Source organism: Nothobranchius furzeri, chromosome 11 (genome assembly GCF_043380555.1).
Source record: "Nothobranchius furzeri strain GRZ-AD chromosome 11, NfurGRZ-RIMD1, whole genome shotgun sequence".
NCBI classification, from domain to species: Eukaryota; Metazoa; Chordata; class Actinopteri; order Cyprinodontiformes; family Nothobranchiidae; genus Nothobranchius; species Nothobranchius furzeri.
Window position 1 is genome coordinate 36,216,471 of NC_091751.1, and position 14,932 is coordinate 36,231,402.

Here is a 14,932-nt window from a genome sequence, read left to right on the forward strand (position 1 = left end):
TGTTTTCTTATTTAGAATTCAGTGTTTTTTATTTAGATTTTGGTATTTTTATTTAGAATTCAGTGTTTTTTTGTTTAGAATTAAGTGGGGGGGGTTAGAATTTGGTGCTTTTTATCTAGAAATCAGTGGTTTTTTTATTTAGAAATCAGTGTATTTATTTAGAATTTGGAACTTTTTTTAGAATTCAGTGTTTTTTTGGAATTTGGTGTTTTTTTTAGAATTGTGTTTTTTAACCGAATTCTAAATAAAAAACACTGAATTCTAAATAAAAACACTTCAATTGTTATTTAGAATTCAGTGTTTTTTTTAGATTTCAGTCCTTTTTTATTTAGAATTCAGTGTATTTTATTTAGAATTCAGTGTTTCTTATTTAGAATTCAGTGTTTCTTATTTAGAATTTGGTGTTTTTTATTTAGAAAGCAGTGTTTTTTATTTAGATTTCAGTGTTTTTTATTTAGAATTCAGTGTTTTTATTTAGAATTCAGTGGTTTTTATTTAGAATTTAGTGTTTTTTTATTTAGAATTCAGTGTTTTTATTTAGAATTCAGTGTTTTTTTTAGAATTCAGTGGGTTTTTTTAGAATTCAGTGTTTTTTTATTTAGAATTCAGTGGGGGGGTTAGAATTTGGTGCTTTTATCTAGAATTCAGTGTTTTTTATTTAGAACTTGGTGCTTTTATTTAGAATTCAGTGTTTTTATTTAGAATTTAGTGTTTTTTATTTAGAATTCAGTGTTTTGTTTTAGAATTCAGTGTTTTTTTAGAAATCAGTGGTTTTTTTTAGAATTCAGTGTTTTTTGTTTAGAATTCAGTGTTTTTATTTAGAATTCAGTGTTTTATATTTAGAATTCAGTGAGGGGTTTTTTAGAATGATGTTTTTTATTTAGAATTCAGTGTTTTTTGTTTAGAATTCAGTGGGGGGGTTAGAATTTGGTGTTTTTATTTAGAATTCTGTGTTTTTTATTTAGAATTCAGTGTTTTTTTTATTTAGAATTAAGTGGGGGGGGGGTTAGAATTTGGTGCTTTTTATCTAGAATTCAGTGTTTTTTTTTTTAAATTTAGAATTCAGTGTATTTATTTAGAATTTGGAACTTTTTTTAGAATTCAGTGTTATTTCTTGGGAATTTGGTGTTTTTTTAGAATTGTGTTTTTTAACTGAATTCTAAATAAAAATACACTGAATTCTAAATAAAAACACTAGAATTGTTATTTAGAATTCAGTGTTTTTTATTTAGATTTCAGTCTTTTTTTATTTAGAATTCAGTGTTTTTTATTTAGAATTCAGTGTTTTTTATTTAGAAGTCAGTGTTTCTTATTTAGAATTCAGTGTTTTTTGTTTAGAATTCAGTGTATTTATTTAGAATTTGGAACTTTTTTTAGAATTCAGTGTTATTTTTTTGGAATTTGGTGTTTTTTTTAGAATTGTGTTTTTTAACTGATTTCTAAATAAAAAAAACACTGAATTCTAAATAAAAACACTACAATTGTTATTTAGAATTCAGTGTTTTTTATTTAGATTTCAGTCTTTTTTTATTTAGAATTCAGTGTTTTTTATTTAGAATTCAGTGTTTCTTATTTAGAATTCAGTGTTTCTTATTTAGAATTCAGCATTTTTTATTTAGAATTCTGCGTTTTTCATTTAGAATTCAGTGTTTTTTATTTAGAATTCAGTGTTTATTTATTTAGAATGCTGTGTTTTCATTTAGAATTCAGAGTTTATTTATTTTGAATTAAGTGTTTTTTATTTAGAATTTTGTGCTTTTTATTTAGAATTTAGTGTTTTTATTTAGAATTCAGGTTTTTGTTATTAGAATTAGTGTTTTTTCATTAGAATTCAGTGTTTTATATTTAGAATTCAGTGGGGTTTTTTTTAGAATGATGTTTTTTATTTAGAATTCAGTGTTGTCTTATTTAGAATTCAGTGTTTTTTATTTAGAATTCAGTGTTTTTTGTTTAGAATTTAGTTGGGGGTTTTTAGAATTTGGTGTTTTTTATTTAGAATTCGGTGTTTTCTTATTTAGAATTCAGTGTTTTTTATTTAGATTTTGGTATTTTTATTTAGGATTCAGTGTTTTTTATTTAGAATTCAGTGGGGGGGGTTAGAATTTGGTGCTTTTTATTTAGAATTAAGTGGTTTTTTTATTTAGAATTCAGTGTATTTATTTAGAATTTGGAACTTTTTTTAGAATTCAGTGTTATTTTTTGGAATTTTATGTTTTTTTAGAATTGTGTTTTTTTAACTGAATTCTAAATAAAAAACACTGAATTCTAAATAAAAAAACACTTCAATTGTTATTTAGAATTCAGTGGTTTTTTTAGATTTCAGTCTTTCTTATTTAGAATTCAGTGTTTCTTATTTAGAATTTGGTGTTTTTTATTTAGAAAGTGGTGTTTTTTATTTAGATTTCAGTGTTTTTTATTTAGAATTCAGTGTTTTTATTTAGAATTCAGTGTTTTTATTTAGAATTTAGTGTTTTTTATTTAGAATTCAGTGTTTTTATGTAGAATTCAGTGTTTTTTTTAGAATTCAGTGGGGTTATTTTAGAATTCAGTGTTTTTTTTTTACAATTCAGTGGGGGGGTTAGAATTTGGTGCTTTTTATCTAGAATTCAGTGTTTTTTATTTAGAACTTGGTGCTTTTATTTAGAATTCAGTGTTTTTATTTAGAATTTAGTGTTTTTTATTTAGAATTCAGTGTTGTTTTAGAATTCAGTGTTTTTTTAGAAATCAGTGGGGTTTTTTAGAATTCAGTGTTTTTTGTTTAGAATTCTGTGTTTTTATTTAGAATTCAGTGTTTTTTATTTAGAATTCAGTGTTTTTATGTAAAATTCAGTGTTTTTAATTTTGAATTCAGTGTTTTTTATTTTGAATTCAGTGTTTTTTTTATTTAGAATTCAGTGTTTTTTTATTTAGAATTTGCTGCTTTTTAATTTAGAATTCGGTGTTTTTTTTATTTAGAATTCAGTGTTTTTTTATTTAGAATTCTGTGTTTTTTATTTAGAATTCAGTGTTTTTTATTTAGAATTTGGTGCACTTTTTAGAATTGTGTTTTTTTATTTAGAATTCAGTGTGTTTTATTTAGAATTCAGTGTTTTTTATTTAGAATTCAGTAGTTTTTATTTAGAATTCAGTGTTTTTTATTTAGAGTTCAGTGTTTTTTATTTAGAATTCAGTGTTTTTTATTTAGAATTTGGTGCATTTTTTAGAATTGTGTTTTTTTAATTTAGAATTCAGTGTTTTTATTTAGAATTCAATGTTTTTTGTTTAGAATTTAGTTGGGGGTTTTTAGAATTTGGTGTTTTTTATTTAGAATTCTGTGTTTTCTTATTTAGAATTCAGTGTTTTTTATTTAGATTTTGGTATTTTTATTTAGAATTCAGTGTTTTTTATTTAGAATTCAGTGGGGGGGGGGTTAGAATTTGGTGCTTTTTATTTAGAATTCAGTGGTTTTTTTTATTTAGAATTCAGTGTATTTATTTAGAATTTGGAACTTTTTTTAGAATTCAGTGTTATTTTTTGGAATTTGATGTTTTTTTAGAATTGTGTTTTTTTAACTGAATTCTAAATAAAAAACACTGAATTCTAAATAAAAAAACACTTCAATTGTTATTTAGATTTCAGTGGTTTTTTTAGATTTCAGTCTTTTTTATTTAGAATTCAGTGTTTTTTATTTAGAATTTAGTGTTTCTTATTTAGAATTCAGTGTTTCTTATTTAGAATTCAGTGTTTCTTATTTAGAATTTGGTGTTTTTTATTTAGAAAGCGGTGTTTTTTATTTAGATTTCAGTGTTTTTTATTTAGAATTCAGTGTTTTTATTTAGAATTCAGTGTTTTTATTTAGAATTTAGTGTTTTTTATTTAGAATTCAGTGTATTTATGTAGAATTCAGTGTTTTTTTAAAATTCAGTGGGTTTTTTTTAGAATTCAGTGTTTTTTTTAATTACAATTCAGTGGGGGGGGGGGTTAGAATTTGGTGCTTTTTATCTAGAATTCAGTGTTTTTTATTTAGAACTTGGTGCTTTTATTTAGAATTCAGTGTTTTTATTTAGAATTTAGTGTTTTTTATTTAGAATTCAGTGTTTTGTTTTAAAATTCAGTGTTTTTTTAGAAATCAGTGGGGTTTTTTAGAATTCAGTGTTTTTTGTTTAGAATTCAGTGTTTTTATTTAGAATTCAGTGTTTTTATGTAAAATTCAGTGTTTTTAATTTTGAATTCAGTGTTTTTTAATTTTGAATTCAGTGTTTTTTATTTTGAATTCAGTGTTTTTTATTTAGAATTTGCTGCTTTTTAATTTAGAATTCGGTGTTTTTTTTATTTAGAATTCAGTGTTTTTTTTATTTAGAATTCTGTGTTTTTTATTTAGAATTCAGTGTTTTTTATTTAGAATTCAGTGTTTTTATTTAGAGTTCAGTGTTTTTATTTAGAGTTCAGTGTTTTTTATTTAGAATTCAGTGTTTTTTTATTTAGAATTCAGTGTTTTTTTATTTAGAATTCAGTGTTTTTTATTTAGAATTTGGTGCACTTTTTAGAATTGTGTTTTTTTATTTAGAATTCAGTGTTTTTTATTTAGAATTCAGTGTTTTTATTTAGAGTTCAGTGTTTTTATTTAGAGTTCAGTGTTTTTATTTAGAGTTCAGTGTTTTTTTATTTAGAATTCAGTGTTTTTTTATTTAGAATTCAGTGTTTTTTTATTTAGAATTCAGTGTTTTTCATTTAGAAATTGGTGCACTTTTTAGAATTGTGTTTTTTTATTTAGAATTCAGTGTGTTTTATTTAGAATTCAGTGTTTTTTATTTAGAATTCAGTAGTTTTTATTTAGAATTCAGTGTTTTTTATTTAGAGTTCAGTGTTTTTATTTAGAATTCAGTGTTTTTTATTTAGAATTTGGTGCATTTTTTAGAATTGTGTTTTTTTAATTTAGAATTCAGTGTTTTTATTTACAATTCAGTGTTTTTATTTAGAATTTAGTGTTTTTATTTAGATTTCAGTGTTTTTATTTAGATTTCAGCAGTTTTTATTTAGAATTCAGTGTTTTTTTATTTAGAATTCAGTGTTTTTGATTTAGAATTCAGTGTTTTTGATTTAGAATTTGGTAAGGAAGGACGGAGAGCTCTCTCGAGACGGACAACGCAAGTTTGTGATTGGTCAGGACACCGCTGTTGTTTACAGTGCTGCCATTGCGCCCTCTAAAACATAAACAGAGCCGAGGATAACAAGCGGCAGACACGGAGAAGCTTGAAGAATGCCTTGCGAGAAAAACTCTAAAAACATGAATATTTAATTCTCCCGTGACTGGAGGAGTGAAAAGATGTGCAGCAAGCGTTTTATTTGTGGACGGAAATGACAGGAAATGTGGGTTTAGAGGTGGCGAGCGCATGAAGAGGTGGAGAAGAATGAGAGACAAATTTGTCTGTGTTAAAAAGTCTTATGTACAAAAAAAACACAATATAAACACTATCTTGGACCGATACATGACAGGATACCACAGAACAGCGCTACGCCCTCTGTTGTCCTGCCGGGCAATTGCTTTGCAACACTCTCCAGGAGACGGAGAAGTATGAGAGCAAAACGCTTCCGTCAATCCGTGCGTGTCTGTCCCTTGCGGAGCTGACGGAGAAGCGGACTGAGACATTCTGCCGTAGTCTCATTATGAAATAAATCAGCCATGGGAAAAAACACCATTATGAAATAAAAGCTGTCTTTGTTAAAAAGACGTTATGTAATAAAAACTGGACAAATTAAATAAAAATGGCTCAATATTAATTTGGATTATTATGAAAAAATTACTTTTGAAAAAAACCTTATTAAGACATTTTAAAAGAAGAATGAAAATATTTCATAATATTGAGCTTAGATTTTACATAACATTCAGTTATTTCATCATTTCATTGTCAGATTACATGTAGATATTTATTTCATAATTTCTTATTTATTTATTGAATTTTGAATACTGTTGAGTTCCATAGTTATTAGTAACTAGGAAGGTATTGCTAATTATGTTTCTAAAGTAGCTTGAACTTTTACGGTTAAGCTAGCTGTCACAAACGGTTGGTTTACAATTTAAAACACTGAATTTAAAAGCTCAATAAGCTACAAGTAGTAGATAAAAGCTAATAAATCAAGTTTAAATGCTAAAAGTAGACATACAACGATATTCGGACGACCTTTAATCTATTTTTCTGTTTAATTCTGTCGTTACTTACTGAAAACCATCTTCCCCGAGCCTGTTGTCCCGTTGCTTTGGAAACCGGTGTTCTGTTGAGTTTGCGGCCTGTTGGATAAATAAGAGTTATTGAACAGATCTCTACCAGAACGATGGAAAAACGTTCAGATGACGTACTTGTTCTATTTTAAACTGTTATCTTTCGTTAATGAACTTTCATATTCATCGTCTGAATTGTGGGTAAAGTTGTAGAAAAAAAATGCTTATATATATATATATATATATATATATATATATATATATATATATATATATATATATATATATATATATATATATATATATATAACCGTTGACATGTCAGAAGTTAATGTTGTTGACGCTGGCTGCTTTTGTGGTTTTACTTTTTAAAATCGTTTTAAAATAAAACCTGGGTATTTACAAACGGAACCTGAACGCATCGCCTCCTTCAACTGGTCCCTCTTATTTTGAAGGTGGTTGAACGGAAGTTACGGAAGAGGAAGAGTTAATCGATGAACTCCATAAACAACGGCAGCTTTCACCCGTTTCCCCTCGGCAAGTGTTCTGCTGCCCGGTTTAACGGAAAAGCTCACCAGACGCCGTTTCTTCATCCAAGTATTTGTGGTTGAAATTCGCGGTTTTCGTCAGAATGACGACTTTGAATGCGTTTCACTCTCAGTTGACGTCCATCATGGAGGCGCTCACCAAAGCGGCGGTGGCGGAGATCTGCGGGCTGGTGGACGATGGCTACGCCGTGCTGCAGCTGGAGCTTTCCCGCAGCCACAAGGAGAACGAGGCGCTGCGGAGGAAGCTGGAGCTCATCGAGTCTATCATTGCCCGCGGTCATCAGAGGGACGCCGGGATGCTGGACTACGACGGCCCGGTGGGGTGCGAGGAAGGCGGAGGGGGTCTTGTGGAGTCAACTCCTGGTGAGTTTATGGGCCTCAAACGGAACCGAACCTTCCGGGCCGGGATTAACTGCTGCTGATGCCATTCAGCTGTTCCATCCAGCTGCACCGATGATGGCGGCGGTGATAAACGGACTCTTCTAGCCTCAGAAAACGGTGCTCAAAATCACCACCAGGCTTCATAATAATAACAATAATAATAATATCGTAAAACCCTACTACAGTCGTGCTGAAAACACAGACGCTGTTTCCTTCTAAATCTGTTTTTGTCATTCACTTTAATTATATATTGTTTAAACTGTTATTTTCAATCCACTCGCTTTTTATATCCCCAATGCAGTCAGAATAGTAATGGGAAAGAATAGAATAGTGGAATATTACTGTGGGACCGCTTGTCAACCTTCCAATAACCACCAGACACGAGTGCACAAAAGCGATTCTTTATTTTTAAATACACACAATTATCACTCTGCAACAAGCACCAATTAAACTCCCTCCCCGCTAAAACACCCCCATATAAAATAAGCAGCACACTTATCTAGTAAGTCCCTTGCGACCCTCTCCCGGGGTCAAAGCTCCAGCGCCGTCCCAACGCCCCGGGATCTAACGTCGTTGGCGGCGGTTGAATCCTCCGGCCTGGAGATCGCCGGACGGTAAACGTCTGGGGAGTCGTCGCTGCTGGCCGTGGTGCCCTCTATGTCCCGTTGTCGGTACAGGATCTGCTCGGGTGCAAGATCGGCTCTGGGTCCTTCGACTGCCGATGACGTCAAAGTACGGCAAACCCACTCGGACAAAATACACTACACATCTTTATACTTGTATTGTACGTTTCAGTGGGAGCACGGGCAGAATATCTTGCCCTCCAGTTGTGATAGAGTGGGAACTCTGGAAGTTATTTGCTGATCTGACAGTATCTTCAAGATAAGGGCTCCGGTCAGAGAGCAGGGCACGGAGAGACAGTTTTACGTATTTAATGACAGTTGAAGTATGGACATCTGTACATTTCTGTGGTTCCGTGTGGTCTGGAAAATAAATACAAAGAATGATGTAAAAGGACTGTATAAATGGTGAAGTAAATATGCCAACGTTTAAGACTAAGCAAAAACAAATATATTCCCAAATGATGCACATTCAAGGGTTACACAGAGTAAATATTGTGACTTCCAGCCTCAGAGGCACTGACAAATTATATGATCTCCAGGGACCTCTGGTGGTCAAACCAAGGTACTGCTGTTGCAAGTACCACACTACTAAACCATGCTGCCAATTAGCCTGGCATTATACCACACCTCACGGCTGACAGGTAGCTGACTTGGTACCCCAAGGACAGGTAGCTGCTGCACAAAACACTGTCTTGCGTAACTCATCCTCATCTTCTTCCTGAGCTACTTCCATTTGTAGCTCTGGCCAGGTGTCAATAGGCTGGTGAAGAAATTGTGGACCCTGACTCCACCGGTTGGGCTGACTGAGCTCATGGAGTGTCTTCCCGCGGGTAAGGTAATCTGCTGGATTATCAGAGGTGCTGACATACCGCCAAGTTGACCCTTCGGTAAGTTCTTGAATTTCAGCGACCCTCGTTCCAACTAAAACCTTGTATCGACTTGAGTCTGATTTCAGCCATGTCAACACTGTAGTTGAGTCGGTCCATAGTGTTATCTGCTGGGGAGAGAATGACAGCTCTGTCATTGTGACCTTAGCCAGCTGAGCCCCGGCTAGAGCTGCGCACAATTCAAGGCGTGGCATTGACAGCTGTTTCCGAGGGCAAACACGAGATCTAGCCATCATAAATGCAACGTGAACATTGCCCTGGTTATCGGGAGTTTGAATATACTCGACTGCTCCGTAGGCTCTTTCGGAGGCATCGCAGAAGATGTGCGCTTGTCTGTTAGGCACTTCAGGGGCCAAGGTTGCTGGAACATAGCATCTTGGGATTTCCACTTGTGGGAGGTAGACCAGCTCACTCTCCCATTGTGCCCATATTTCCAGTAGAGCCTTGGGTCGAATCTGCTCATCCCAGTCGACTCCCACTTTCCACAGGTCCTGGATGAGGATCTTGGCTCGAGTGGTGAATGGGATAAGATACCCCAGTGGGTCATACTGCGTGGCCATCACCTTGTAGATGTTTCTCAGGGTCGGCTGAGAATACTCTACCGGTCGGTGTCTGTAGCCGAGTTGATCAGAGAGGCAGTTCCAACGTAGGCCTAAAGCTGGTTCCTCTGGGTCTTGTCGGGATTGGGAAAGCCACAGCTCGGAACTAGCCGCTTTGGCTTCAGCAGGAAGGTGTTCCAAAACTGTTGGATCGTTGCTGGCCCACTGCCTTATATCGAACCCTCCAGCAGAGAGCAGACTGCGCAGTCGGTCAACTAGGGCTTTAGCTTTATCAGCAGTGGTGATGCTTGTTAGACAGTTGTCCACATAAAATGCGCTTTCAACTGTATGCAGGATGTCTTCATGCCCCTTACTGTTGTCCTTCACATGCCTCTGGAGGGCATATGTTGCACAGCAAGGACTGCACGTTGTTCCAAATGGCAGAACCTGCCACTCATATACAGTCGGTTCCTCCTCTCTCTTCATACCTCTCCACAAGAAACGGAGCAACGGTTTGTCTTCTGGTAGTAAGCGAACTTGGTGGAACATTGCTTTGATGTCACCGCTGACAGCCACACTGTGTTCTCGGAACCAAAGAAGTACGCCGAGAAGTGAAGGACCTAGGGTCGGCCCGGGAAGGAGCTGGCTGTTTAGACAGTGTCCATTGTGTTGGTAGGAACAGTTGTAGACAATTCTTGCCTTTCCATTATGGTGGACAACATGGTGAGGCAGATACCATGACTCCTGGGAGCTGTCTACTGTAGCTGAAGGAAGGGGTTTGGCATAACCTAACTGTTCAAGTTTATGGATTTCTTGACAGTAGGTATCTGCCAGAGCTGGATCTTTAGCTAGACGACGTTCAGTACTACGTAGCTGTGGGAGCAAAGTGTTCTTTGATGCCCAGAGGAGGGGACTATCCTTGCGCCTGAGAAGTGGAGTAGCATATCTAGTCACTCCATCCACTTCCACTTTAGTGGTGCGTTGCTCTAACAGGTCCACAGCCTGTTGATCCTCTTTAGAACGCGTGGCAGTCTTTATGTTCAAATAAGGCGAGATGTCAACTTCCCACAGACGTTCTACATGGCGCTGGAGCTCTGAGTTGGGAGACGTGGTGAAGTAGCAGTGTGGGTGGTCAGCAGAAACAGGACTGAAGTTGGCTGGGCCTTGTAATGTCCAACCAAGAGGAGTGCACACTGCTAGGGGGCTCCCAGGTGGGCCAGCTATTACTGGTTGCTTAGGGATGAGTAGATGAGGGAAATCAGACCCAATAAGAAGTAAAGGCTGCACTCTGTCCACAAGTGGAAGTGGAAGTCCTCCCAGATGGGAGTACTTTCGCATGAGTGACTTTACAGGGTAGCTGTGTTCTGAGAGACTTAGTTCATCAGCAGTGAAGGCATGGTGAATGCTGTACTTTACTTTGGGAGTGTGAACTGGAGATATTTCAAATGAAACTGTTGCTCCCTGAAGGTGAATCACCTCATGGCGGACAGTGCGCAGGGGAAGGTTTTCAGGCTTTTTAGTCAGATGGAGGCGTCACACTGCTGATGGGAGGATAAGAGTCCTCTCGGACCCGTCATCGAGGATAGCAAAGCCTTCCAGGGAATACTCAGCATTGTGTAGACATACTTTGACCAACTTGAGCATGATTTTATTTGGGCGATTTGGACGGTCAATGTACACTGTATTGGGAGCAGCGTTGACCATTAACACCTTTTTAGGTTCTTGAGGGCACACGTCATGGAGCACAGTAAGATGTTGTTGCTTACATAATTTACAGGGCTTCTTTAGAGTGCAAACCTCAGGTGCATGATTCCTGCCGCACCGCCAGCAGCTTCTGTGTTTGATCCATGTGGCAATTTCAGCTGCTGAAAGAGCTTTGAATTTAGGACACAGGCTCAGGTAATGTCCTCTGTTGTCACAATAAGGGCAGTAAGGTTTAGGACCTGATTTAGGCTTAGGTGATCTTATATGGCCAGCTGGATCTGGAGGTGTGGCTTTAGCCTGGCTCTCTGTGTTGTAGTACACATTGGATGAAGGACCCTGAGGTTTCTTCTGACTCCTCAGCTTTGGTTGATCTTGACACATGTACGCTGCTCTAGCGGCGATTCGCTTGGCTTGTGATTTCAACTGGAGCCATGTGGAGAAATCTGACAGGGTATAAGTCTTACCAGTCCCAGTTGTCAGAATGCCACGGTTCAAGCTATACTCAACAAAGCTGTCTCTGTAGTTAGCGGGCAATTTGTTAAGTAGCCTATCAACATGAGAGCCACATTTGAGTTCGTAGCCATTTTCACCCTCTAGCGATCGGAGCATGCCTACTAAAGCTTGTACTGAGAGGGCAAAATTGTCAAATCCATCTGGATCACCAAACCTAACTGGAGGTAAGTTTAGGATGGCTCCTAGCTCACTTTGCACAAGCTGGCCGGGTTGCCCGTATTTATCTTGAAGTGCCTGTAGGGCCGATGTGTATGGTTTCGGGTCATACATAAAGGCTTGTGCTAGCTTGTGAGCACTAGGCAGCTTCAAATGCTGCAACAACACTTGATATTTAAATGGTTCGGTGAGGTGAGCATGTGAGCTTAGCAGGTTATCTAGAGCCATCTTGAGCAGTGCAAAGTCTGCCTCTCTTCCAGATGTGAAGTAGGGTAAAGCAGGCTTAGGAAGTCCATATGAAGTAGCTATTAATAGCTCCATTAGGTCTGTACTAGGTGCAGCGATTGAGCCTGGAGGAGGAGCTGTCTCTTGTGGCAAAGGTGGTATGCTGGGAGGAGAGTGATGCTGCAGGGCTGCATCAGGTTGTACTGGCTGTTGTTGTGAATAAGACCAGGGTACATGCTGATGTGGAGCCTGGTTATAGACTGCTGGTAGCGTGTTTAGGGGAGCAGTGGACTGCACTGTTAAGGCTGGTGGTCCAGCACGAGGTAATATAGCACCAACTGATAGTGTCGTACCAGGCTGAGGGATGGTATGTGCTGTGGTGGGCGGAGCTATCGTGGAGTATGTGAATTGTGGCTGGGTCGGCAGGTTTACCATGGCAGGAGGTTGCGGTTGAAGGACAGGTGAAGCTCTAGTTGTTAATTGGCTTGTTGAGACAGGAGGATTAGGCACTGCTGCTGTAAAGGCTGGTGGAGGGCCAATAACTGTAGGAGCAGAGTGTGCAGGTCCATGTGCACCTTGTGAAGGTGGTGGTACTCCCATGACGTCAGCTGGGGACCCTTTGTTGGATTCATCTCCACTTTGCGGTCTTGAGGCAACAGAGCTACTCGTTTCCTCCTTTAGGAGGGATGTAATGAGAGTCGCTTTCTCTAACTCTATTTCCTTTTCCTTTAGTTTACGTTGCAGCATTAGCCGTCTGGTAATAGCCTCCTTTGCCTTTAATGCTATTTCTGCCTCTTCATCAAGCTTACGCCTCTGTATTTCTTGTTCTCTTAGGAGTTCCTCTCTTCTTCTGAGGGCTTTCCGAGCTTGCTGGTCCAGATGCTGGTACTGTTCATCCATCAGACTTTCCTCCATTATCTGTCTTTGCACCTCTGCCAACTCCATGCGCTTTATTCTCTCCTCCAACATGGCTGTCTGTATGTCAGATAACCCATTGATGATTGACCTCCTTGTTGACGAACTGGCGCTGCCCTGGGTCTTAGCTTTACTGCGCTGAGAGACAGATTGGCTTCGATCTGATGATGCTCTCCTACTAGGTAGGCTAGGTATGGCTCCAGTGATAGCAGCTGTCATCATTGCAGGTTGATCTGGAGGATGCGTTTCATGCCCAGCTGGAGCTTGGGCTGCTGGATGATGGAGAAGTTGAGGTTGATATCCAACTTCATAGTCCTCCAAATACGTTGGTAGTCGTCTCTCCCGCTGGGATCTAGAACGCACTGCTGGGTCTGCAGATGGTTGTCCTAGCTCCTCCATAATATCTCTAGATGACTGTGGATCCGGCTCGAAGGACCATGTGATAGAGTGGGAACTCTGGAAGTTATTTGCTGATCTGACAGTATCTTCAAGATAAGGGCTCCGGTCAGAGAGCAGGGCACGGAGAGACAGTTTTACTTATTTAATGACAGTTGAAGTATGGACATCTGTACATTTCTGTGGTTCCGTGTGGTCTGGAAAATAAATACAAAGAATGATGTAAAAGGACTGTATAAATGGTGAAGTAAATATGCCAACGTTTAAGACTAAGCAAAAACAAATATATTCCCAAATGATGCACATTCAAGGGTTACACAGAGTAAATATTGTGACTTCCAGCCTCAGAGGCACTGACAAATTATATGATCTCCAGGGACCTCTGGTGGTCAAACCAAGGTACTGCTGTTTCAAGTACCACACTACTAAACCATGCTGCCGATTAGCCTGGCATTATACCACACCTCAACTGAACTGACGTCATGGATGGATACACATGGAGTAAATGGAATAAAACTCAAATAAACCAGTATTTAGCACACATAACACAAATTAAGAGAAGTGAAATGAGGACTACAAGCGAGAATAGCAACTGATACCAATTAAACTGTAGGAACTCCCTCTAAATAATCCAAACAATATGTCCAGACAGACATAAAGGAAACTGAATGAACTTATAGGTTATTTATGTATCCATAGAGGTGCTACGGTTGGCCAAACTTACATATCAGTCATGAACGCACACGAGGCTGTCTGCCATCACCAACAGCTTGGACAAAATGGTAGAAACGGCTTTACAGGAAGTGACTATCTAGAGGAAGTGATGTCACAAACTGGACCACCAAAATAAGAGTGGGGTAACTTTACAAATGGATCTTGTAAAACTGTCATAACTATAACCCTTTCTGACACCAGTCAAAACCCAAAACAGCACCAGTAGGCAACATCTTATCAAAAATATCCTTTATTAACACAACCAACAATAAAACACTACGGCCAAGTTCCTTCACACTAAAAGCCAGCTGTCCAGCATAAATAAAAGCAGTGGTACTTAGCTGTCCCATTTGATGCGACCCCCTCCCCGGGGTCTGAGCTTCCGACACTGTCCAACGCCCTGGGCCTCAGCTTGCGAGGACGGTGGGTACATCCACAACTTAGGTCCGGCTGCCAGAGTCTGTGGCGGCAGATGTCGGCGTGGTCTCGGCACCCAACTACTCCCAGCCCTCACTACCTAAAGAAGGCGTCAAGCGTTCCCTCCTATCGCTGGAACACTGCCCACCTGCTCAACTCTCTTCGTCGCCGGCAGCCCTAAACGACTGCGAACAACCCCACCCCCCAGAATCTGGTGCCACAATGACAGGTCGACCACACACACCACCTTGGTAGATCTGCCACCCTTTTGTTCTCTCCGGCCTCATTACCCGTAACAAGGACCAGCCAGCGTCCAATCACCATGCCCTCAGAATCCGGCAACTCCCGTCTTCTGTCTTTCACACTCTCCCCCTTCTTGCCCTGAAGGACTCGCCCTCGAGTCCTAAACTTCCACATGATAATCCTTGAACCAAGCGGGGGGCCTCCTCTGACGAACCACACTTTGTTCCACAGTTCCATGTCCCACGACCTTCCCAGGGATACATCCTCTCGATCCTCCTGCAGCAGTTCCCCCTCGAGCAGCCTCTCCACGTGATGGGATCGGGTCACTTGCGTCACCAGAACCGCTCGTCTCTGCAGACTGTCGATGAACCCTGCTGGTGTCTTCCCAGGTGGCATCCTGTTGACGCAGCCTCTGCCTTGCTCTCTCTCGGGACTCCACAGCCATCGGTGCTGCAATTATTGGAAGAGAAGT

At 38.4% G+C, this 14,932-nt stretch overlaps 2 protein-coding genes across 4 annotated transcripts in view; one reads left to right on the top strand and one right to left on the bottom strand.

Moving 5' to 3' along the window:
- Positions 1-6,296, bottom strand: part of dnaaf11 (dynein axonemal assembly factor 11) — a 44,770-nt gene extending 38,474 nt beyond the window's left edge. For 2 of the 3 annotated variants that reach the window (XR_008564454.2, XM_070541530.1), the window contains exon 1: positions 6,201-6,296. Coding sequence is in view for 2 of the 3 variants with exons in the window: in XM_070541530.1 (XP_070397631.1) it covers positions 6,201-6,210 (10 nt within the window). In the remaining variant the exon portion in view is untranslated. The remainder of the gene's footprint in view (positions 1-6,200) is intronic. The other variant, XM_054747152.2, reaches the window with a different exon arrangement.
- Positions 6,297-6,660: 364 nt separating this feature from the next.
- The window catches only part of LOC107383641 (zinc finger protein Xfin), a 31,709-nt gene continuing 23,437 nt past the window's right edge, over positions 6,661-14,932 (top strand). Inside the window, exon 1 of the mRNA XM_070541875.1 lies at positions 6,661-7,110. Within this exon, the coding sequence (XP_070397976.1) occupies positions 6,831-7,110 (280 nt within the window). The 5' untranslated portion in view covers positions 6,661-6,830. The remainder of the gene's footprint in view (positions 7,111-14,932) is intronic.